This window comes from Primulina tabacum, chromosome 5, assembly GCF_025594145.1.
Source record: "Primulina tabacum isolate GXHZ01 chromosome 5, ASM2559414v2, whole genome shotgun sequence".
NCBI lineage: Eukaryota > Viridiplantae > Streptophyta > Magnoliopsida > Lamiales > Gesneriaceae > Primulina > Primulina tabacum.
The window spans coordinates 6,365,233-6,390,568 of record NC_134554.1 but is presented as its reverse complement, the minus strand read 5'-3'; the positions used below and the strand labels follow the sequence as shown (position 1 = coordinate 6,390,568).

Below are 25,336 nucleotides of genomic sequence, written 5' to 3'. Positions count from 1 at the left end.
AGAAAAGTAGTGTTGTGTGATAGCAATATGTGAAGAGTAGATCTCTTGTGAGACGATCTCACGAATCTTTATCTGTGAGACGGGTTAACTCTACCTATATTCACAATAAAAAGTAATACTCTTAGCATAAAAAGTAATACTTTTTCATGGATAATTCAAATAAGAATACGTCTCACAAAATACGACTCGTGATACTGTCTCACACAAGTTTTTGCCATATGTAAATATATTAAACCCTAGAAGTATGTAGAAATGTAGGGATTGGTTACCTAGTAGAAGTACTTTAGTTAGGAAAGTTCTTCCAAATAGGTTACTTTTAGCCTGATTTGCATTGCTCAGAGTTGAGATAAATTTGTGTATATCCCGAAATTTTTTGAGATTCTTTTCTTATCATTATATATTTATATGGATATTCCATTTCGGTAACCCGTCTATATTATTAATATATAAATTTGTTCTCTTTGAACTATGAATTATATCGCTTATTCAATATATTTTTCAAAAACAAAAACCTCATTAATAGATTCTTTTGTAATATACTAGCCAAAGACGCGTGCGACGCACGTGAAAATACATTTCTATTATCAATAATTGTTGTTAAAGAAATGCGATCAAAAGAGATTAATTTACAAAAAATTATATATTAATGATTATGATATATTAGTCGATAGAAAATGAGTAATGCTACATGTGCAACCAAATTTGTACAATAATTATTATAATTCAAAAAAATCAATACAGAAATTTCATTTATCAAAATCTCATGATAAATTAAATATAAAATCTCATTAGATAATAACAAAATCTCACTATATAATTGTTGTAAATATCGCAGTACGATATATTGGTTGTACCTTTAGCATTATACGTAGGAAATTCAATGTAATATAATTTGTACTACATGTATTATAAAATGAGTGCAAAAGATATTTGTTTAAAAATTTTATGTGTTATAAATCTAAGGTTATTCTTGAATGGAAGGATTTCAAATCCATGGATTTAAATACATTCAAATGTATTTTTGTTATTTAGAGAAGTAACATCATAAACTTCAAATCCACTCATTTCATGTTAATTATGATATTTTTCAAGTCCACCCAATAATAATGTTATTTGAAATTTATTCTACTTTATATAAATAATAATATATAAATAAGTAATGTGTATATTCAATATTTGATATATTATTTCATTGTTAACAATAAAATTATAATTCTAATCCATAAATTTGAAATCAATTTATCCAAGCGCAATCTAAATAAATTAATAATTGTTGAAAAACATAGTAGTAATAAATATTATAATTTTGTATAAATTAGACATTGGAGAAAATATAATATAAAATTGATATCACAATAGTTATTAAAATTAAATTTGAGAGAAGAATAAAGTATAATACATAATGTTGACCACTTATTTTACAACGTGTTATTGATTTATGAAAAATAAAAATATAATATAGATAATATATTCTAAACCTTAAATTAAAGTATTGTGTCAAATGTTTTCTTCTTTTATATTTTCAATTTATATTGCTTTCACGATTTTTCTTTTTGTCATCAGTTTTTTCTTCTCTGTGAAAAAACAATATTCTTGCCATCTTCATTAGCAAATCTTATGAGAAGAAATGTATATTCTTCTCTATTTGATGCCTCTACAAATTTCCACACAAATTAAGTGTTTTGTAGAAAAAAAAGTTTGTTTCATCAAGCAAATAAAACCAAAGAATTTTGTTATTTCAGTATTCTACAAATTATATTTATATTTATTTTTTGTAAATATTTTAACTTAATCTACAAGCAAATAAAATCAATGAATTTTGGTTACTCTATCTGCTAGACAACTGACAAAATATGATTTAATTAATATTTTATTATATTTATAAAAAAGTGTTCAACTCTTAATGATATAACATATTTATGCAAATGTTATTTAAATACAAAAATTCAAAATTACGATAACATATATTTTTTTATATTTCATACTATATTATTGGAAGTATTAAATTTGTATATATTAATTTTTTTTTCTGAGAAACTTCTTGCATATATAACTCATTCAAAAGATTATAGATTTACAAAATAAAACAAATCATATTCAATTTAATATTTTGTGAAAAATATTAGTTTAATTATTTGACTTCATTAGTTTAATTCTTCATTTTAAAATAATTAATCTTAATGAACGTAAAATAAAATATATTTAACATCATATCGTTATATAAACTAAGTTTTTGTGGAAAAAATATTTTCACTTTATTTACAAGAAAATAAAACAAAAGAATTTTGTTATTTTAATCTTCTACAAATTAACTTTTTTGTGAAAAAATCTACAAATTAAGTTTTTTGTGAAAAATTTTTTTTCACTTCATCTATAAGCAAATAAAACCAATATATTTTGGTATTTCAATTTTTTCAAATTAATATTTTTTGTGAAAAAAGTTTGTTCAATTCATCTACAAGAAAATAAAAATCAAAGAATTTTAAAGTTTCAGCTTTTTTGGCAACTTGATCATTATCTAACAAAAATGTAGTTTGACAATTTTGTCCTTATCATAATAACTGATTTGACAAAAACATACTCACTAAATTTTTACTGTGTGTACAAACTAAGGACAAAGTTGACAATACACAATAGAAAAACTTTGACCTTGATTCACACTTTTATAATATGTATAGATTACGATTAAATTATAATCATAAAATTATACGATTTATTTATTAAATTAAAATTAATGATATATTTAAATTACAAAATATAACCAAATGTTTACATTTAGTAACACTCCTCATAAATCAATACATTTTTAAAACTTTATAGTTCCAATTACATGCATAGATCCATCTAAAGTTAAACATAAATAGACAAGTTTAAAAATAATTGATTTAGCAAAAAAAATTTGTGCTACGTTTAAAAATCATTGATTTGGCATTTTTTTTTTTTTTTTTGCTTTTAAACTTTTCACGCTGGTAGTGAATAATTTGCCCTTGCTTCACTGCTTTGTATCATCCACGCATAACCAAATAAACGAAACCCTTGCGATTCCTTGTATTGGCTGTATTTACCTTGGATGAGAAGATTATATATAGATATGGAATAGTGAGATAAATAATAATTTGTTTAGTTTGATTGATTAAGATTATATTAAAATTATGAATTAATAACTAATTACGTATTTACTTTTCATTAATTAATGTGATTTTGGTTAGTAAAAAATTTCACATTTTCCACAGTTTCACTATCACAATTCTAATATTTTACTTGATTATTGATATGATGATAAAATTTACGAGGACACCTTGAAAAAGCATGATATCTGACAATTTGTTTATTCATTTTTCGGTTTTTTTTAAATGTTTTTTTTCATACGTAACCTTTTAGAAAATAAAAGATATTAATGTAATATTCTCTATTTGAAAAGAATATTAATTCAAAATAATTATTTATCAACTTTTCATTCTCTTTTTCATTCCCTTCTACCTAGCATGCTTAGAGCTGCAACCTGTTTAGAGCAAGAAAAACTTGCTTTCGAAATAAAACCATAAATTCTGACGAGCGAGGGTGACTAATTATATTCCGAAGAGAAACTTGCATCTTTAATCATAAATGGGTTTCAAAAATATTTCCATTTACAGCGAGATGATTACCAAAAAATTGCATTTAATAATTTATACAACATTAACTAAACTGTCCTGCAATCAAAAAATGGCGGACCACAAATACTAATTCAATTTACAGTTTCATTGGATAAGAAAATATAACATAAAGGTTGCACAAACAAATAACTCGGAAGGTGATGTTGCCACTCGGGAGCATAGCAATACAGGTTTCCTAGGCTCAGTCATGGTGAGGATTGCTCATCATCATCGAAATACCACTATAGTCGACCCAATCGTTCCTGGTAAAACGTAAAGAAAATGATCAAACAGGAATATACAACAAAGGAGTTATCAAGACCAAAACAATAAAGCAAAATTGTTTCAGCTAAATGTTAGTAGTGAAACCTGCAGCATCTGCATCAACTTTGGATGTTGCTCTAGAAGTTGGCAGAGTTTATCCCGGTCACTCAGAAGGGACTGTAATTCAAGTTAAACAACCAGTGGTCAAAAACATGATGAACCATTCACCAAACTTGTACCGTTATATAATATGTACTACCATCATACGAAGTACCTGAATAGCTTCAGGTGATTTAAAATACTCTTGTAATGACAATGCAGGATCTAGTTGCTGGGATGTGCGGTCCCCTGGCAGTTGTAGAAGTTGTGATCGATCCATTTGCTGCTGCTGCGATATAAGTGGTAAATGTTCCTCTCGTGGGGTTTGATAGTGCACATTAGACGAGGAGGCTTGGAGAGGCTGCAGCACCTGGGATGTCTGTTGCTGCACTCGTGGGGAAACTTTTGACAAAGGTGGTGGGCCTTGATCCAACTGTGAGGAAATTGGAACGGGTGGTCTGAGATGCTGCGGCGGAGGGCGAGAGATTTGTGGTGGCTGTAAAGGTTGCAGCTGAGAGAGGGTTGGGATGGAGTGAATGGAAGCGAGAGAGATGGAAACATTCTGCGAGAAATTGGGCAAGTTGTCTCCGTGCTGCTGGAATAAATTATTTCCATATAGATTGGCAGGTATGGACCCGGACATGTAAAGCAATGGTTGACCTAAAGGAGGTGGGGGATAAGAAGAGAGCATTGAACGTGAAGCTGCAGGGTTTACAAATCCGCTATCAACTTTTGGTGCAACAGAGATTTGCTGTAGATCAGAACTACTAACGGTTTGAAAATACTGAGGTGATTGAGAAGTGGAATTCTTCAATGAAGATAAAGCAGAAGCATTGACTGAGTAAGGAGGTGGTGTGGGAGGAAGAGGTGGGGGCCGAGTAGATAAAACCGAGGAGGAAAGCGATGCCCGTCCAAACTTCATAGGAGGTACTGCGATGGAGGTAGCAGGTGGGGTAGGACTCTTTGTAGACAAAGGCCCATATTCTAACTGAACCTGCAATACATAGATAAACATACTCCAATCATTTTTTTAAAGCAAAAAAAATAAATAAATAGTCAAAAAAGAAATAAATAATCAAAATGAGATTAGATCTTCTCCTACATGAAATCCAGGAGGAACCTGAGCCTGCATATCTGCTACAGGTTTGGCAAACGATGAAGATTGGCTTATAGCAGGATCCAAACTTCGAGACATCAAGGGTGAGACTGCTGGTGGCGGCGGCATTGGAGGCAAAGGAGGCTGATTTGAAGAAAATTTCGGGTCATAGTAAACTTGCGTATTGCCTAAAGGAACATTTCTACTATTCTGAAGATTTTCTTTTGAATATAAGTTAGGAGGGATGAAGGAATCAACGTTATATTGTACAGATGAGGATGGACTATTAGTATGAGCTGAAACAGAAACTCCTGAACTGCTGGCTATTTCAGAGGAACCGTTTACACCAGGAACTCTATTGGAAAAATTCTTCGAGTCCTGCAACTGATCAGAAAACTTCTTATCCGAAGAAATACTTGGTTCTCTAGTCAATGGCATCCCTGGACGAGATCCTGATAATCTTGATGAAAATTCACTTGGAATAGTTTCATCCATGTTTGATGCCAATGGAGTCCCCATGTGTGAGAATGTACTACTTTCATTTATATCACTCTCTGTCTCCTCCACTATTGAATGAGGAGATAGTTGTTCAACCACAACAGGTGCAGGTAGCCGTAGATTATCATCTGATTGTGGAAAAGGCAGTTTATCATCAGGTTCAGATTCCTCAGCATCAAAAACTATATCAATACCCTGAAGATCATCATCGAGATCCGGTTTCAACCGCTGAGGTTTACTGGAATTCTCCTCGCCTACACTGTTCTGGGAAGCTATTGTTTTCACTCGTGTTGCTGCATCACTGCCTGCCATTCCCACAACACATTGGCGCTCTCTTTGTCTGGCCATGAATTCATCCACATGAATGGATGGTGGTCTTCCGCTCGAAGTTCCTATCCGGGGCAGAGCAATTACATTAGAACTATTAGTACCATCAGCATTTCTTTCTCTTGCAACATAGTCATCCACATGCATAGAAGGAGGCCGACTAGTATTTGGTTTACGTTGTCTGAAGTTATCCCGACGAGTAGGGCCAGTGGGCGTGCCAACAGGTACTGATCCCCTAGAGAATGAACTTTGTGTAGTAGCCTCAGTTACTGAAATGTCACCTCTGCTATGCCTATTTCCCTCCATAGAGATCTTTCTTTTTGCAGGAAGGCCCGTCTGTGTTAGTCTATCACGTAAATTCTCAGGACACTCCCAACCCAACCTATCGACAAGTTCTGCCGTGCAGTACTCTTCAATCCGCAGCAAACTTCTGTCTTCAATATTTTGTATTCTCGAGGAAACTGAAGGAGGATATAATGAAATGTAGCCTCTGGTAATTGTAGCATCCTCCTCCCCGGAGCCAGGAGATTTTTGCAATAAAAGCAGTAACAAATTTGCAGACTCTATGAGCTGAACATTCACAATAAGCAGTTAAAGCAAAACTCATCAGGCAAAATAGTTGAGTGAGAGTACAATATATCCAGATACAATGAAGGGAGGGTGTGACATACTGCTTTGTTGCTCGTCTCTGATTCTATCAAATTTTTTAGGTCCTCAATATGTTTAAGGCTTTCTTCAATGAAACCATCAATAGCATTCTCATCCTTGACTCCGAAAAGGTACTTGATTGCAGAAGCCCTCTCCCAGTTCAAGCTGAAGAAAGAGCAAAGTCAGAATAACATAATAACAGATGTCAGACAAAGCAAGCAATGGTTTCATAATTACTGCAAGTATAATAATTGCTTTACAAATATGAGCATCCTGATCTCTTAAGTATTCGTTACGTTGCTCCTCCGTCAGACTGAAAGAAAAGCCTGGATGACTGATCGAAGTTAATCACTCGGTAATTTAACGACCATTCTTAATAGCATGCAATTATCTGCAAATTCTTGCAGCGTAATAAATTCCATTAGATAAGCTGTGCATGGTACTTAAGATACACGACATTGATGATTAAATGAAACTAGGACATTAAAACTCGCTACCTAATGAGATAGCTACACATTCCGCAGCAAATTGATTTTAACTATTTGAAAAGCTAAGAAAATATCAAACCTATTATCTGTTTTAATTAACTTATATAAACGGCCCAACCTAATCCTTAAACTAATTAGAATGCACTCTGAAGATGGAATCCTCATAACATCATATTTTTATTGCGAGATTATTTTATTAGATCTAAACACACGGCTTTGTAGATGATTTGCACAAATAGACCGGTACAATTTTTTTTAACCAAATAGGCCTCACTTCACCTAAAACACGTTGTTCCACATGTAGGACCTATTCAGCCTTTGTATAGGTTACAGAATATTCACTTGTGAAAAAATTTGCCCTTGATCTTGAATACATTAAAAGAAACCTTTTATTCAACTATGACTAATATTTGAGCTGGTTTCACGTAAATTCCCTCGCGGATCAGACTCCGAACTCGCTTGCATGTCACCAATTTACTGAACTTGAATAAAGAATCCAATACCATAAAAACCATGTTAAGCTTTAACATAGGGAAAAATGATAAGCAGCGCTTGAGCTTTAGATTATCAGCTCAAGAAAACCAAAAGCTAAGCTAAAAAACCAGTGACTTTCTCAAGTACAGTCAATGATTTTTACGGTTGTACCTCGAAAATAAGTATAGTAGAAATACATACCCAATAGTAAGCTTTCTCTATAATACACCCAAAGTAATTCTTCAATCTCCCCATATCCCTACAACTAGTGGATGATACGGGTCCTTTATGGAAATTTACACTGTATTAATCCATTTGTAGCATTGACAAAGCCACAATAGTGATATCCTTGTGTCAGTTACCATGATTTATGTAAGATGTAGAAAAACTTATCCAACTCAAAATTAACTGATATTGAAATCAAGTTAGCTCGAGACTAAATCTTTGATACGTAAAAATCAAGTTAGCTCAAGAATAAATCTTTCATGTATCAAGAAAATACAGAAAAAAGAGTGATGTCATAAACATACCTTTCTTTATCAATGCAAAAATTAAATGCCCCCAAAGATAGTGTGTCAATTGCAGATGCAACATGTACTGCAGGCACATCCTTTGAAGAAAATGAGCTTAACAAAGTATTCCAGCAACATAACAATGGAGGATGCTCCATCCATTCAGATGCATTAAGGATGTTGAACCTTGCATTGCTTTCACGATTTACTCGAGACTCAGAATCCTCCAATGCCAATGACTGGATGTGTGTAAAAATAGACAGTAAAGCACTTTGGCCTTCACCAGAGGAACCCATCTCTTTGAAAGCTGACAGGCAAGCAAACAATTCTTTTCCGACAGGCAAGACCTACAATTAAAATGGAAGTAGAAAAAGTAAACCAAAGGATTAAATAAGGTTGTGGATAACCTCTACCAACTGGGTATTCAAGATAAACAGGCAAGAAACATAATTGAGGGGTGGAAAAATCAATTTCGATTAAACTCCAGGAGTTATGGACAGACTCTATCTTCAGGGCATCATGACAGAAATTAGAAAGTTAAATAAAAGGCAAAACAGAAGGATAAAATAAATCCAAGGGTAAGGTAAATCAAAGGAGAGCAAGATAAAAATGCAAGAAAGCATTGGCCAAGGAATGTAAAAAACAATTTCAATACTCAAGCTTCAGGAAACAAGGACAGCCAATTACTTCAGGTTTTTATTGGAATGGGAAGTTCTTGCGCATGGTAAAAGAAAAAGAAAAAGGAAGAGCTAACCTACAACAAGATTGTCTAGCAAATTTGGATAATATAAAAGCATTACAGAAATAGTGAATTAAATATGCACTTGTTAACAAAGTTATTTAAGGTACAAAGTGCACTAAGACGCATGAATGTCGGCCCACCAGGCATGATATGTGAATTTTATTATAATTTTACATTACAGCGTTTTTTCAACTACAAAAACAAAGTTACAGTTCTCAATCTCCTGCACAAATGTTTAACTTCAAAGAAGGTAGCCCAAGGCAGGACAATTATATAACCGAGGAACACCGCAAAGAGGCATATACTTGAGAACAGCACTTAAAACAATAAAACATGAAACCATAGCAAGCACCGAATCAAAGAAAACAATAACAGAACATATACTAACGAAAGACAAAACTCATCTGGGTTTTGGGAGTTAGATCGGCAGAGGGTTTAGGGAAGGCTAGAAAGAAATCGCAATATGATGATTCTAAAATTGATCTCGGGGTTTATTTCTGGACTGGGCCTTGACTTTTTTTTCTTTTAACATCAATAGAAGCAGGGACTTTTGGGCTTAGGTGTAAACAAAAATATATGCCACTGGGTTTTTTTTAACTGTAAGGGCCTGAAGCGCGCCTCACTGCACTTCAGTCACAACTTGCGGCCTGAGGAAGAGGCGTGCCTCCACCTTTTGTAAACATCATCCCACTTGCATTTTGTGCACAGCCTTCTTTCAAGATAGAATCTTAGTATGAAAACATTTGGAGTGAGAATGAAAGAAAAAGTAAAATGTGTTTTAGCACTTTGTTAGACTGAATATTCATCTAATCGCGCATTTCCGAAGGGATTTGAGTGATGGAGAAATAAGTGAGTTGAGTTCTTTGTTAGGAGTTTTAGAAAATGTTAGGTTGGATGTGGAAGGTGAGGATTTCAAGGTTTGGAAAGGAATTTCCTCACGATCTTTCTTTATTAAATCTTTCTATGAATCATTCTTTTTTATAATTGTCTTTCCTTCTTTTCCTCATTTTCAATTTATTTGGAAAGAATCAATCCACAATTCCAAACAAGGTTCAAGTATTCTCGTGGATTGTGGCTCTGGTTAATTTGCAACTTGCGTCATGTTGCAGAAAAATGGCCTAATCGTGCACTATGTCCAAATAGGTGTGTCCAATGTCGAGAAGAAGAGGAGCCTCAAGAACATATACTTATGCATTGTACATTCATGAATTGTATTTGGTCCAAAGCTTTGGAGGAGTTGGGTTTGATGTCAGTTGTTCCATGATTAGCGTGTGAAATGTTCGTATTAGATATTGGAAGTGAACTTGGCAAGAGGGGAAGGATTTTTTGGCATGAAATTAATGAATTTTGGGAAAAGATCAGGTTCAGGGTTGCCGTTTGCACAAAGAAGCACTCAGATTTTAAGTATTTCTCGATTTCAGGTCTAGTTAAGGATTGAAGTTTTATTTGTTAATGAAGTAACGAAGCGTCTTTTATCTTTTAAGTAGTTGAAGATAACTTATCCTCATTTTGTAACATTTAACGTTAATTTTCCTAATATTATCAAATATTGTTTCTCATACAAAAAAAAACAGACTGAATATTCAATTTAGTCGATGGAGTAAGCCATCACTTATAACATCTAAATTGCTTTCGAGATTCCTAAACAAATGTAAACATTATCAACAGGAACGAATACATGATGCTACCAGTCTATGTGATATCACTTTTAATTAATACTTAACTTCATAAGATAATATTATGCATACCATATGAACAGCCTTTTCATGGAACAATTGCACCACCCAGGCACAAGCAACATTGGATAGCTATGAGTTATACAGAACAATTGAACTTATCATTTGTTCTTATGAATACATAAAGGAGATAAAAGGTGAACATACCATGCAGAATTTAAGGAGATACGTCAAAAATATGAAACATGTTTCTGCCGTAAACTTGTCAGTAACGTTCCTGAAAAATACAGATATTATATTTTTGTAAGGCAATTACAATTGTCTAACCAAGTAGATATGGGGTAACAGCGGCATCATATACATATTCAAAGTGATGTTTCTGACCTATCACGCGGACTAGAATGTTGAACAGATGTCTGGCCATCACAGATTAATGAAATGCATTTGAACACCGGTATGCAGCAACTAAGCAAGGATGATCCATATTTTGCTACATTTATGGTTTCAGGGGAATGTTTCACAACAGAATTGGCAGCTTCGATACACATGTCAAGCACTTTTGTGAGCATCAGAATGCCACCCTCTTTCAATAATAACGGCTGTGAGTTGGATAAAGAGAAAACACACACACTCGCTGGTCATATTGATGCTGGTTTATAAAATGAAGCAACAATGGCAAGTTCCAAGACACAAGAATACCTTAGCATTTGGATGCTCCAATAAGATGCAAATAAAATTAAGCAATTGGTGAACCTGAAAAAAAACATTAAAAAAATGTAACAGCAAGAGGAGAAATTTGTTTCAAGTAACAAATATTTTAAAAAACGTACATAAACATGAATTGTTCATAACCTTGTGGGCATCCACATCGAATACTACCGATGGGTCTGAGAGGCGATGAGAGATCCACGATAATAATGGTTTTAGCAATGCAGAAGCATTATCCATATTTAGGCACGCAATACGAATAATGAAGATACGTAGGATGTCTTGTAAAACAATCGACATCTGGTCAATGACAAAACTGATTAGATTTAAAAAATATAACGAAAAGAAATACTATATTCAGGTCCAAGAAAAAAGATGAGTGAATTTGTTACAACCACAATTTATATTTTATATATAATAATAGTAGATGAACAGAGTGAAAATAAACCCAGAGATAATCTCTGTACCATAGAACAAGCTAGTTAACATCCAAGCAAAAGCAAACAAACAGAATGCCAAAATGACTCTCCTCCCTCGCATATTTGTTTATTGTCCTTTTTCTATACTCTTCTAAGCCTTGCAACTCTTGGGCTGTTTGGATCTAGTCCCACAGCCCACTAATAATAGGTCCGTAACAATACCACCTGCCTTCAAAATTAGCCTTGTCCTCAAGGCTAAGAGTTGAAGATAACTTGTTCAGCTCTAGTTCCAATGCATCCAGTCCTTCCTCGATCACTAGGAACACGAATAGAGAACGGCGCACCCCACCAACACCGCCAGCCCAAAAACCAACAACATTACGCAATAACAATTGCCAACGTTTGATATCTTTCTGGGTTCTGAAATTAAATATGGTAAAAGAGGACAGTAGGGCCATGATGGTGACAACAGCAATTCTAGCTGCTATGGCTGCTGTGAAGATAATAAGCTGCTTCTGTAATGCTGGTTCAATCTTTTCGACATTACTGACTTCAAAGAAGTTAGTTGCAAACAAGGTGATCAACAAACACAAAATAATACCATTGGAGCTGAGTAGGGGGAGATACAGCATAGCAATCAAATCATGATTTGTCCAAAGAAATGAAATTGAAGCAACAAAAGGGGCACTGACGGATTCTGCACATGAGTCTAATAGATTAGATCCCATACAAGTAATATTTACTACAACAATTAACGCCAAAATAAGTTGAGGGAAAGCATAACAAGCTGCCTCCAATGTTTTAATGTAGATAGAACAGCTGTACAAAACCCCAATCTCGTATTGCTCTTTAACACTTGCAAAGAATACCGATTCATGAAATCCGCCATAACTCTTAAGAAGTTTCCTGGTGTTAATCTCGTCCAAAACATCCTCGTCAACGCTCAAAAGGGCACCAAATTCTCTGGTGATTGATTGGCATTTCATACTACCACTAACCGACTCGGCATCATCTTCTGGTAGTAGCTTATTAATTTTATCCAAACATAAATCAGGCGCACAAGTAGAAATAATTGTATTTTGGCATATGCCATCCTTTGCAGGAGTATCAAACTTCCACAAGAAGAAGGCCCATAGCATCCTGTTCTTCTATGCTAATAACCTTCAAAGTGATTTCTTCAATCGACAAAATAAAGTTAATCTCCTCAAAAAGTGAGGCAAATCTCAACAATTTGACAACATTGCAGCATATTCCTTCAAGTTTAAATAGACTTCCCACATTTAACAGCCTTCATCATTCACAGACCCATGGTCGTGAATCAAACCATGCAAGAGATGAGATTTAAAATCAGAAATACCCTCGACAATAGAATTATTCCACACCTCATCAACGGGTATACCCTCCACATTATACTCGAGCACCACACCTTCTCGGAGAAGAAGGTAGACGTAATCGTCAAAGGCACCGTGCAGAAACACTAGACCTAGGTCCAATTCATTGATTAGCCCAATGCTTTGCCTCGTTCTACTACAGCAAAAATCCAGTTGTGTGCGGCAATAATTTCTACTTCCCTGTCTGCCATCTTCAATCTTGGGCCTCAATTCCCAAAAGTCTCAATTTCTACTTCCCTGTCTGCCATTCTTCCCAACAGAGTCCTTGATCTTCATCGCTGCAATTGGACCATGGTCTCCCTCTTCCCCTTCCTCCTCACTCTCATTAGCAACTTTGTCAGTGAACTGCTGCTCCTCCCTCTTAACTGCACACATTACCAATATTTCTAAGGACGGCTCCAACTCCTCAAGACCTGCAAATTTTTCCACTAACTTGGTCATTGATATTACAGTCTCATGTAATTTCAGCACCATTGCATTCGTATCCTCTGTTAGCTTCAACATCTTATCTTCCAATGCATCAACATCTCTGCGGATGCCAAACCTTCTTCCCCTCCGACCGACATCCGGCAAGTAGGATCAATTGTTACAACCACACTTTATATATAATAATAGTAGATGAACATAGTGAAAATAAACCTAGAGATAATCTATGTACCCTAGTGAAAGCTAGTTAACACCCAAGCAAAAGCAAATGAACAGAATGCCAAAAATGACTCTCCTCCATTACTTATCTATTTATTGCCCTCTTTCTAAACTCTTCTAAGCTTTGTGACTCTTAGGCTGTTTAGATCTAGGCTACAGCCCACTAACAATAGGTCTGTAACAGAAGTATATGGAATGTTCACAACATTGTAAAGCCAAACCAAGAAAAGACGTAGCAGAAAAATTAATCAGATTACATACACTGATAGCACAATGTAGAATAATTTCACCAAGTTTTGCAAGTTGTGGAGACAATTGTGCTATCAGCTTCTCAGAGTGTCCAGGCCTTAGATACCAGTTGATTTGTTTCTCTTTCAGAGGGCCCAGTAACGTCCCCACAGCCAAGGCACGCAAGACGCTAAATGTCGGCCTTCCATGCTTCCACATCCAAATATTTTCATCCGGTAATAGATCATTCTTAAATGGAAGAAAATGTGGCAGAGTAAGTCGATAGCTAAATATTTGTCTCTTTGAAGCTGTTACTAAAAGTAAAATATCCATTTTTCCATCTCACAGCTTCAGAATGAGTAATCCTTTTGGAAGGTTAACATACCAGCAGACAAAGTAAACTGCAGATTTCCTTGGGACCCATCACCAATAATGATGTTGCATGCAGACTGTCAAGAAGGAAACGGAAAAGTCCAGGGGTCCAACTGCAAATCGGCCAATAGGCTAGTGCAGATGCAAGAAGATGGCACGCAGCTCCAAAGCCAAGTGCAAATTCAGGGCAAGAATGGGTTAAGTCTGCAGCACATGCAGCTAGCTTGGGGCTGCAAATTTAAAATTACTCAACAATATTTAAACTAACGTATTTGAACTTTCAATAAATGAAATTTCAAGATACCTCACTTCTCGGTGCAATTGTAAAAGTGTGTTCATTAGTTTGGTGTTCCTGTGTTGCTCCTTCACATCCTAAAATCAGAAAATGCATCAACACAGCTAAATAGAAAACCAATACAAATCAAGTAATGGCATGTAATAATAAGGAAACATTTAGCGTGTAAGGAAAATTCAGTGGAATCTTCGATGGACACCGTCGGGTAGTAAGTAGTTAATGGAAACCAAGCAAGCTAGCAACCATTTAAAAAAATGGTACAAGTCAAAGTAGTAAAAGCCCATAATGAGCTTTCAATTAAAAGGTACAATAGAATTCATACCACATAAACGGATTTGTTACTAGTACTTCAACATACAGTTAACTTCTTCCTTTCCACAACGTATTCGAGTACAATTGCAACTTCTACCGAAGTCAATATGGTTTAAAAGGTAGACAATCATATTACTTTTGTTTCTTTTCTTTTTCCTTTTCTAAACGAAATCCAATTTATTGATAATAATAGAAATGTGTTTAAATAACTTCTCAAATAAGGTTAAAAAACCTGCCAGGAAGCCAATCAATTTAATGTAAGTTGATACTGGAACACACTTTATTGGGAAAAAAGGGAACCTAAAACCCATTTATTTCTAAAATTACACTAGTAAATTTAAGAAGTCTATCATTCTAAACTGACTTTTCAGTCCCGTGAACCTTGCATCTAGCGATTATTTTAAAAAATGGCACAAATCCAGCAGAATCAAAATTCAAATTGAACACCCACTTCAACAAAACTAAGAAAAGGCTTCGCCCAGCCAGCTGATTAGCTTTACTGGATTCGAACTGGGACAGAAAGGTTTACTGTGTATATCATTTTACCCATTCCTTCACTCGTCAATCAAGAACGCTTGAAAACATCTTTTAAATAAAATGACCACTGGAATCGAGTTGTACCGGGAAATGCCAAGGGAAGTAAAATTTATTGATTCGTCAAATTAATTTTATGGGTTGTTTATAAAACATAGCCATTCAATACAAATTATCACACTAACATGGAACTAAAAAGTGAAATATTTTCTGAGAAATCCAGAAATTATCACACTAACATGTAACCAAAAAAGCGAAATATAGCATGGAACCAAAAAAGCGAAATATAGCATGGAACCAAAAAAGTGAAATATTTTATTAGAAATCCAGTCACATGCAAGGATTACTGGAATGATCCAAAAAACCTTTAACTTCTGCAACAGATTGATAAGCAAGACCAAAGATGGAATCAGCAGATCAAAGAGGCTCTTCTCACGACTTCGTTCCAGGAGCAGATCAGAAGTTGAATTACCCTCGATACTCTCATCGACAAGATAATCTACCCAAGACAAGAAATTGAGTACTGTCTTAATAAGTATGTAGTATGATGAAAGTTGAACACGATAAAATTTGTCCATTTAAATCCAAGTAAGCAGCAGCATGACAGATAGACTTATTTAACAACCACCGCCCATCTCCCCCCACCCCTAGAAAAAAAAGAAAAAATCAGAAAACACTTGGATGCTTTTCCAATTTGGAAACTAAAACCCAATTACTATATGTTTTCCTAACATGCACATTAAATGGGGTGGGTGGGTGTGCGTGTGGACTATTGCCAAATAAATATAATAATTTCATATTTAACAGTTTGTAATTAGAGAAACTAACAAAATTTTGAGACTAGCTGTTGGGAACATTTTCAAGATGACTACTAATGCAGACATAAGATAAAACATAACACCTTGTGATATGATGGGTACATCAACCTTCATTAAATGATGATTTTTGGAAAGTTTATGCGTTGGAAGGATTTGCAATTATACCATCAAATCATGAAAAACACTGACCATATATATTAGATGACCTCTCAAGCATGAGTTTGCAATTGATCAGAACTGCATGAATGACCATCACGGCACCTTCATCGTAGAGAGCAGCAGCAGCAGCCTTTATTTATAAAACAAGGATTAGATGTCTCGGTTTCGGTAAATTACAAACAGCACCAAAGCTAAAAATGAGTTCTCATACCAGATCATCTGAAATAAATGATAAAATTCGAAATGCTGTAGTAAGCTGTGCAACCGAGGAATCACGTAGAATAACACCAGGAAAATCCTTCTTAGTAATACGTTTTCCAATTAGGGTATCAACGACATTGCCATCAGAAATACTGGAAGAATCTCCAACAACATAATCAGCATCCATCATGTCAGATGCTAGAACACTATTTGACGCCATGTGAGCATCTCCTCCAGAAGCCAAAACAGCAGCATACTGTAATAGCCCAATAGCCCCAGTTTTTATGGTAAACTACACCAGCATCTATCCATTCCAGAAGCCGTGCAGGAGCATCTTTCATGTTAGAGCCTGGGGAAGATGAAAGCAATGCCCTATGAAGTTCCTTCGCATGGTCTATCCAAGATGTCAAAGAAGTTGAAGTAGAATCAGTAACAATAACTTCAAAAATCTCAGCCGCCGAGTGAAAGATTGCAAGATGTAAGGGTGACAGTCCTGTAAGTTAAGAATTTTGCTCATTTATAAAAACACAAGAAGACGAATATAATCAAAATACAGTAATTACAAGTCAAATTGCAGAGATACCAGTGTTTAAGGAAACTGGATCAAATTCCACCCCACAATGCAAAGCAGTCATTAAAACTGCAAGAGCCTGAAGCAGAAAAGATATATGTGCTTCATAAAGTAAAATTAAAAATACCGGGGATGACATAAACATCACAATTAAGAAAATGCAGAAATTTACTGGATGACAGAGCTTCTTAATGACATTTAGATTTAAACCATTAAGATATCCAATTTCCAAACATATCACCAAAAAAGATAGGTTTATCTATAAATAACTAGGTGATAATATATGCCATGCGAATAAATAAAACAACATAAGACCATTGGTTATAGATGATGGTCTGAAAGCCTGTACTATACCTCGGGGAAATTCACCAGCGCCAACAGAGCCTGGCGTCCACACTCGGACCTGTAACACACCAGAAACGTAAACCAAAAGCCTTAAGACACCTCCAAAATACACAATGTTCCACCTCTAAGCAAAACAGTAGGCACGGTCATACCGAGAGAGGCGACATAGATCCCACAGCACCCATAGAAATTCTTCAGTGTTTGGAGTCAACTCACATAAGCTATCTACAGCAATTAACTGGACAAGATGCGAAAGAATAAATTCAAATTGTTTTGAAAAGAAGCTGTAATGAAACAGAAAATAATTAAGATAAATAGCAAGTGAAGAACAAATTAACCACAATCAAATCTAGCGTTGAGAGGAACCAAAATCATAAATGGCTTAATACATTTACAGCATATGGGCAAAGAAACCCATTTAACAACAGAACTTACTGCCCTTGCATGCATCTCAGCAATAACACCAACTTCCTTGGGTGGACAAAAGAAACCTTTGGATATCAAAAAAGTTGCATAGCGAAGGGATATAGGGTCTTCCTTCTGAAAATCATCATTACCACGCAATGCGCGCATAACCGTTGAGAAAACATCAGGCTCATTCAGCAGGAAAGCTAGTCCTGAAAATAAAAGTAGTAAACATGAATGGCAGGATCCATCAACTATAAGGTATGTACATAGTTATCAGAAGCGCGGTGGAGTACTAAGGCTCATACGTATTGTAGAGCCTAGGCGCAAAGATAGACATGTGATTTATTGAAGTGAAACATCCTAACATGATAAGCAAAAATCTAAATATTTGGAAAAAAAACACCACTATAATAAAAAGTAAATTTTATAAATTTTTGAAGAACGATGAAACAAATATTCTTAGTACATAAGCAAAAAACGGATGTTTGTTAACTTGCATTTAATCGTGGATTTAATATCTCTACAATGATGGATCGTAAAAGCAGCCTTGAGCCTTTGAAGTACACCAAGAATTGGACTTTATGGTTAAGGATCCGGCGTCATTGACGACTGCACCTTACCTTTTGTCACAAAGGCTCCAAGCACAAAGGCAGAGTCTTGACAAGCCCTGAGTCTAGACACACGCCTTGTGGGATTTTATTAAGGGTATGTAATACAACAAATGTATGGACATTAAACCTGAACGGCAGAACAAGAGCGAAAGAATTATTGCTTCAATATGCAATACAATATCCACAAACAAGTCAACCGCTCGTCCTGTTTCAGATCGCAAAATAGAAGATGACAGCAATGCAGCTGACAATGGAAGGAAACCCCTCTCCTGTTTGAAGAACAAGTGAAAAATCATGCAATTAAAAGGTGAATTGCTATACAATACAAGAATGAACACGGGAAGATTAAAATGCACCTTGAAGTAGGGAAAAACAAGGATTAAAATGAAAGACATGTGTGCCAAGAAAAAGCAATTTATACAATTGTGGTGGTCTAAAACTATCCAATGTGTAAAACAACAGTTTACGCGTAGAAAATGAAATAGAAAGGAAATGGCAGTGGCCTAGGTAAGGTATTGCATAAGAAAAAAACACAAAATTGCTAAGAGGATCTCCCAAATTCGCAATCATGTGACTTAGCAGTACGAGCCAACAACCATCAGAGTTTCTCGTTTGAATACATGCAAATACAAAATCCATTGAGAATGCTACAGGAGATTCCATAATCACAACTCATGATAATAATAGATAAATTTTAAGGTCTATAAACAAATCGTCAAATCCTAATCAGAATTTTATTAAATAACTCGGAAATTAATGGCTTTCTTGAACTAAAACAATCAGTAGGCTGAAATTTATTCTAGTTAGTAGTTACATTTTAGTATATCAAATGCTGCAAATATGCAAAGAATTAAAAATAATCATTGCTTCCAAAAACAAATCATAAAAATGGTATGTGAGGATGCAAATTGCAAAGCTCTTATCCTTTGCATGAACAAAATAAATTGATCAAAGCATCTTACTTGAGAGCTCTCAAAGAGTTGTAACCTAAATAAGAATCAAACTAGGACACAGCCACACTATGCAAAGCAAGAAGAAAAGAACAGCCTGATTAAAACTAACACTCGCATCGACTATCAGCGAGTAATAAAGCTGTTTACAAGGCTAATTTAGTTTAGTGGTACATCTGGGTGACAGTGAGTTAAAAAAATCATTTTTGCTATTTTACTCCACCAAGTCTCACTTCCATGTAAACATCCTTAAAAAATTTGCTTGGTTTGACAATTATATAGTATGATATTTTTTTTATTTTTTTTATCGGAAACTATGAATTTATTATAATTAATTATAAGTGAGGTTTGGTTCTCTCCCTCAGCCTTCTATTATTCCATCTGTCTGGACTTCCCTATGAACATTTCCAGATCACATACTAAGACATATTGAGGAATATGTTAAAAAAGAAAAGTAAAATATTTTATCATGAAAACAGAGAGATTGAAGAAAAACAGGTTACGAGGAAACCTTAAAGAGATCCAAGATAAGGATGAAAACTCAGCAGCAATACAATATCACTGGGGTGGTTAAAAAAAGAAGCAAAACAATCTTAAGGAGTTAGAGAAAGATTGAGAAGAGAAGTAAATTTGCAAGTTGCAACTAGAGGCTAAAAGAGCTCCCACTTACAGAGATTAACCTAGTTTTGTTGGTTATAATTATACAGAGCTTAATATCAGCATACCTTCAATAGTGAAAGCAAATGAGAGTCAATGTCCGCATTTGAAAAGCAACAATTTGACAAATTAATCAAGCCATTGGTTGCTTTATATGTTAATACTCCGCCATCAACGAGAAGGAAAGATCTGCTCGCAGCAGCCATTGGAGAAGGATCATCAATTGGACCACTCAACTTTATCAATTTCTGCCATGATAAATGTGTGTTCAGAGAGAGCATCATATGCTAATTTAATAAAATAATATGCACCCAACATAACACTAAATAAGTCATCACTGACAATTGTACGAATCCAAAAGTAGTGGATAGTACAAAAAAACTAACCAGCAGTGTCTTGAGTTGCATATTAACACAGGTCAGCATCTCCATAGTACAATTTGTAACCCGGCCAACAGCAGATATACCACCCAAGATGGACAGTGCAGTGAACTGCAAGTTAAGAGATTATTGTCGCTTTGTCGAGCGGATAGGAGAATATGTTAAAAGTATGTTACAATACAATGCCTTGCTCAAGATATCACTCACTGTGGTGAACAAACACCGTAGGCAATGTTGTAAATGGCGAGAGGCTAGCAATTTTTTATATGTTATTATATATAATAATGCAATATAATTACAAATAATCATCATTTTTTATGTAATATATGTAACTAAATAAATTTTATGCATAAAAAAGCTGCGTACAATAAAATACAATCTAGACAAAGTGCAAATAAATATATAAGTGCAAAAGGGTTTTTATTAAATAATGTTTGAGGCAGGTGGTGTCTGATGGTGGAGGACATTTAAAACCAAAAGTAAATACAAAAGAGTGTGAAAAGTGTTTTTATCATATCTATGATATTTAAATAGATTGAGTTTGACTGATTTTTAAAATTATTTGACTTTGACAGTTACGAAGATTTTAAATCATTGATCATCTCAGCCGCCTGCTCGCCCGCCTCCGCCACCGGATGGATAGCTTCGGACCACCTTAGACAAAGTTGGGGCGGTCGAGGGTGCCTAGGCGGCCTCCTCGACTGTCATTTAGAACACTGACCGTATGAAAGAAAATAAAAAAGTGAGGTTAATGACATGTCTTGCCCCCAAGTGAACAGTGAACACACAACCAACACTTAAAATCTCCAGCAAGAAACAGAATATACTCCCTGATTCCAGTTTCATAGGCTCACTTTTCAATAATGCATGTCATAAAGTTTAATCTATTCGATGTCAGGCCATTATTATCATTAAGTTGACATATTACCAGCTTACCAAGAAGAGCAATCATATCTTATTAAATGTATACTAATCGTCATGGACAAGAGTAATCATATCTTTTGAAAGTAATTTTCTCACATAAGCAAATTACATACATCTGGTAATCATAAGCACGGAGCAAAGTGCAATCCATGTACCTCATATTTACAAGCAATTTCATAAAAACGCATCCGATGAAGTATGTATGTTGCAAGGGACCCAACATCGTGCCTTTGATTCTTCAACAACATCTTCAACAACTGATTGTAACCATCACTGATGCCAGATGGCAGGCTTTCCTTTTCCCGAGGCCACCATCCAAGGAAACCTTCACATCCAATTGAATGTCGAGTAGCCTGTTCAATGGCTTCAAGAAGCAATAGAGTAATAGTAGTAGAATTTTGTCTGTTGAAAGTAAAAACATTTCCCAGCTGCTTCATGCCTCCATAATTAACAAAGTATGAGCAGCTCTCCCCACTAGAGCACAGCAAACGAGCCACACTCAACCACAGAATTGTATTTGTATACTGAAAACAAATTCACAGCTAAATCAATTCTAAAAATATAAATCATTCTATGCAGCAGAAAAATAGAAAGGATAATATGATATAGAACAATGTGGCTGGTCTCACTGAAATGTTGAGAATATGTAAACGGCTGCAATGAGGTGACAACCAACATAGGTTCCAGCTACCTGTGAAAGATGTTGATATCCCACTTTTCCAGCACTGCCACAAAAATAAAAGTGTTCTTGTAAGGTATCCAACAATTCTTTGGAAGAAGGGACATGTGCCTCAGACTCGAGAAACAAGCTTTTCGCTGAATACTCGGTGGAAAGATTTCCAGATAGATTCTGAAACGCTTTATCAACATCTAAGAGTTCCTTTAAAGCATCGGCAAGGATGTGATAAGTGTCCCCACCATGTTTTGATCCATCAATTCTAAGTTGATTCAGATCAATAGTTTGATAAGATGAGGCCACTGATAACAAGGAATTGAAAACTTTATCAGCTGCTCCTCCAAGGTTCTTAGAGTCCAAAATTTTAAGGACTAGCTGTAGAAATAGCCTTAATTCGAGAGGAACGTCCGATGCAACAGCTGCAATATTTAATATATTCAAGGGAGATAAAAGTTCCTTATTTGTCAGCTTCGTAGAACGAAAAGCAGGAGGTAAATCTTCCAGGTTTCCTTCGATAGCACAAACTGTGTCTATCAATGAGCTATCTATATCTACTTCAATGTTAAACTGGCCTAGGTCTTCAGCCGTGTTTCCATATATAACCATGCTAAGGCTGCGGTAGCTACCTCTTATGACCAAATGATTGGTAACCAAAGCCTACAACAAATTATATTGCATTATCAAATGCATAAAACAGAATAAAACACAAATAAAAAACAATCTTCAACTAAACTTCCTATATACACAGCAAGCACTGCAGGGTAAACACGAATTATCCAATCCAATGAGAAATTTTTACACGATTATCAACCATTCTGCCATAAAATTTCCCTGAACGTGCTTTGTAACAAAGGAAAAAAATAGAAAATAAACAAACAAAATGACTTAAAGTGGACATTTGTATTGTTTAAGTAACCAACGAACCAAAGAAAGAGAAAAATAAATGCATCACCTCAACTTCAAGAACATTTGATGATGAATGAGAATACAAACAAGGCATGCATAGCCGCCGAAATCTCGTTTCTCCTTCACATTGGATGAAAACCTCTAAAGCAAATGATGGTGGTGAAGTGGCCCTTTATATAAAGAAAAACAAAAAAGATTTGAATATTGAATTACTTACCGGAACAAGAAATCACACAACATAAACTGGAAAAGTTCCACCAAAAAAAGGAAAATTGGGCAAAAAACAAGAATAGCCTTGCAGCTTATCCTCAGGACGGACAGTGTTGAGAAGCCATCATTTCACGAAATAAATTACATATTCATTTGAGATAAAGATATGAACGTGTGGATATCCGCCTTACCCTATGAGTTTCACAGCAGGACAAAGTGATGCAGCATTCTGCTCAAGAAACTCACAAGAAGTTATTACAACAGGCTCTGAAAATAACACCTGCGATGAACACAAGAATTGGAGAAATATTTTCAAGGATTTTTATTCAACTTTAGGACCGACACAGTACATAAGATTAGTGAATAACAGCAAATCAAAAGGTATAACCTGCTGGTTTGAACTAGTTTTGTATTCAACATTAGCTTTTGGATTCATAAGTAAAACTCTTTAAAATTTGGACTAGTGCAAATGATGGAAAAATATGCCTGCTTTCTGAGCAACTTAATTGGATGTTTCATGCCATTAACTAATCTACTGATCTAATTTAAAGGTATGCATATACACAAACTTTCCACAGATTTGATAATACAAACTGAAGCGTCCATCTTTCCCCATCACCACCCGAACTTTAAGGCAACTCCAGTTATACCACATAATCACAGCAACTATAAATAAAAACTTGATACTTGATCACCCGAGGAAGAATGGACAAAAAACTGATTTCTACACGGAATATGGAGCTTAATTTTCATGAAACGGTGCTCATGACACACTACAGAATCTCCGCCATGCAACTGCCAGCATAAGCCCAGAAGTGAGGCAGCAGAATTGGAATATGGAGTTTCAGTCTTTCTGTGGTCTTTGCCTAGGGATATATATTAGTCTCCTCACATATTTAGACCGAACCCAAAAACTGACTCAACTCACTTTCTTACACGGCTTGGAGCCAATTAACCTTCTTAGCTTGATGAATTGCAAACTTAACTAGTCGAACTGTTTGAGCCTGGACTCCAGTACTTTCCGAAAGAGGAAATGAAGAAGATAACCAGAAAGAGCCAGGGCAAACCAGATCGAGAAACCTAGTTTGTCCCAAAATACCATGCAAGTGCCTTTAGATAAAGGTATCCCCTTTTGTTCGTTGTTTATTCACATTCCTGCTCCTCTAAACTATCATGGGCTAAGACGGAAGCGTAGGTCGGTATATCAATAGGATCGTATAAAAACGTCTATAACCCCTAGCCAACTCTAATTACATATTAATTATCACTAATTCCAAAGAATTTGCTTTGATTGCTATTTCCAATCTCTTGCATATCGTGAAACCGGAGTGTATGCATAAGCATAATCGAAGCATCATATCATTCAAAAACATATAGTTAGTTTACGCGCATCCAAAATAGTGAAAGGAAAAACCCATAAAGATAATTTTTAAATTCAATATCCAAACAAAAAAAAAAGAGTTCTTGGCTTCAAATTACTCAATCAATCCACCAAAAAAAAAACAACTGAGAATAAGTGCGGGTAATAGGTGAAGCATACCTCGTCGACATATTCATCGAGATGCGGGTGAACAAATGTGTGGGCGTAGAGCACGCAGGGTTCGGTCCGACCCATATTTACCTCTGCTCTGACCCGAGCTGAAGAGAATCCGATTGAATCAGCAGGGAGCAAATGGGGATACTGTTAGGGTTTAATCACCTGCACCTGCAGAGGAGAGAACAAATTAACAAAACTCCGATATATATATATATATATAGATATATATTCAATTAACAATTAACAAATATATAGACGATATCATTATATATATATATATTCAATTAACAATTAACAAATATATAGACGATATCATATTTTTCGCTTATTATCAAATAATTCATCTTTACACTAGTTATTAAAAACTAAATGCAAACATAATTGTTTTAATCATATCAATTGTTTTTTTAAAAATATATCATGTTTGATATTTTTTTCTAAAAAAAATTTGAATAAACTATTTTGTCAGTGATTTATTACATTTTGTTTACTACATAAAATTTGATTATTTATATTTTTAATAATTCGTACAAACAAAACAAAGTTTGGTTGAACAAAATATAACAAATTTGAAACATTTTACTTAATGGATAATTTCATCATGTTAAGTATACACATGC

At 34.9% G+C, this 25,336-nt stretch overlaps 1 protein-coding gene across 1 annotated transcript; it reads right to left on the bottom strand.

Moving 5' to 3' along the window:
* Nucleotides 1–3,611: 3,611 nt before the first annotated feature.
* On the bottom strand, nt 3,612–24,908 carry LOC142545960 (protein virilizer homolog). Its single transcript, XM_075653417.1, is given in 29 exon segments — nt 3,612–3,898; nt 4,005–4,076; nt 4,174–4,992; nt 5,101–6,489; nt 6,591–6,732; nt 8,060–8,388; nt 10,667–10,736; nt 10,844–11,058; nt 11,159–11,212; nt 11,312–11,467; nt 13,884–14,099; nt 14,236–14,452; nt 14,527–14,594; nt 15,729–15,862; nt 16,371–16,470; nt 16,552–16,818; nt 16,820–17,034; nt 17,125–17,191; nt 17,467–17,515; nt 17,610–17,695; nt 17,893–18,074; nt 18,604–18,745; nt 20,152–20,331; nt 20,470–20,574; nt 21,543–21,911; nt 22,079–22,720; nt 23,016–23,139; nt 23,371–23,459; nt 24,720–24,908. Coding segments are annotated over 29 exon segments (6,594 nt in total). The 5' UTR covers nt 24,795–24,908; the 3' UTR covers nt 3,612–3,877.
* Between the last annotated feature and the right edge of the window lie 428 nt (nt 24,909–25,336).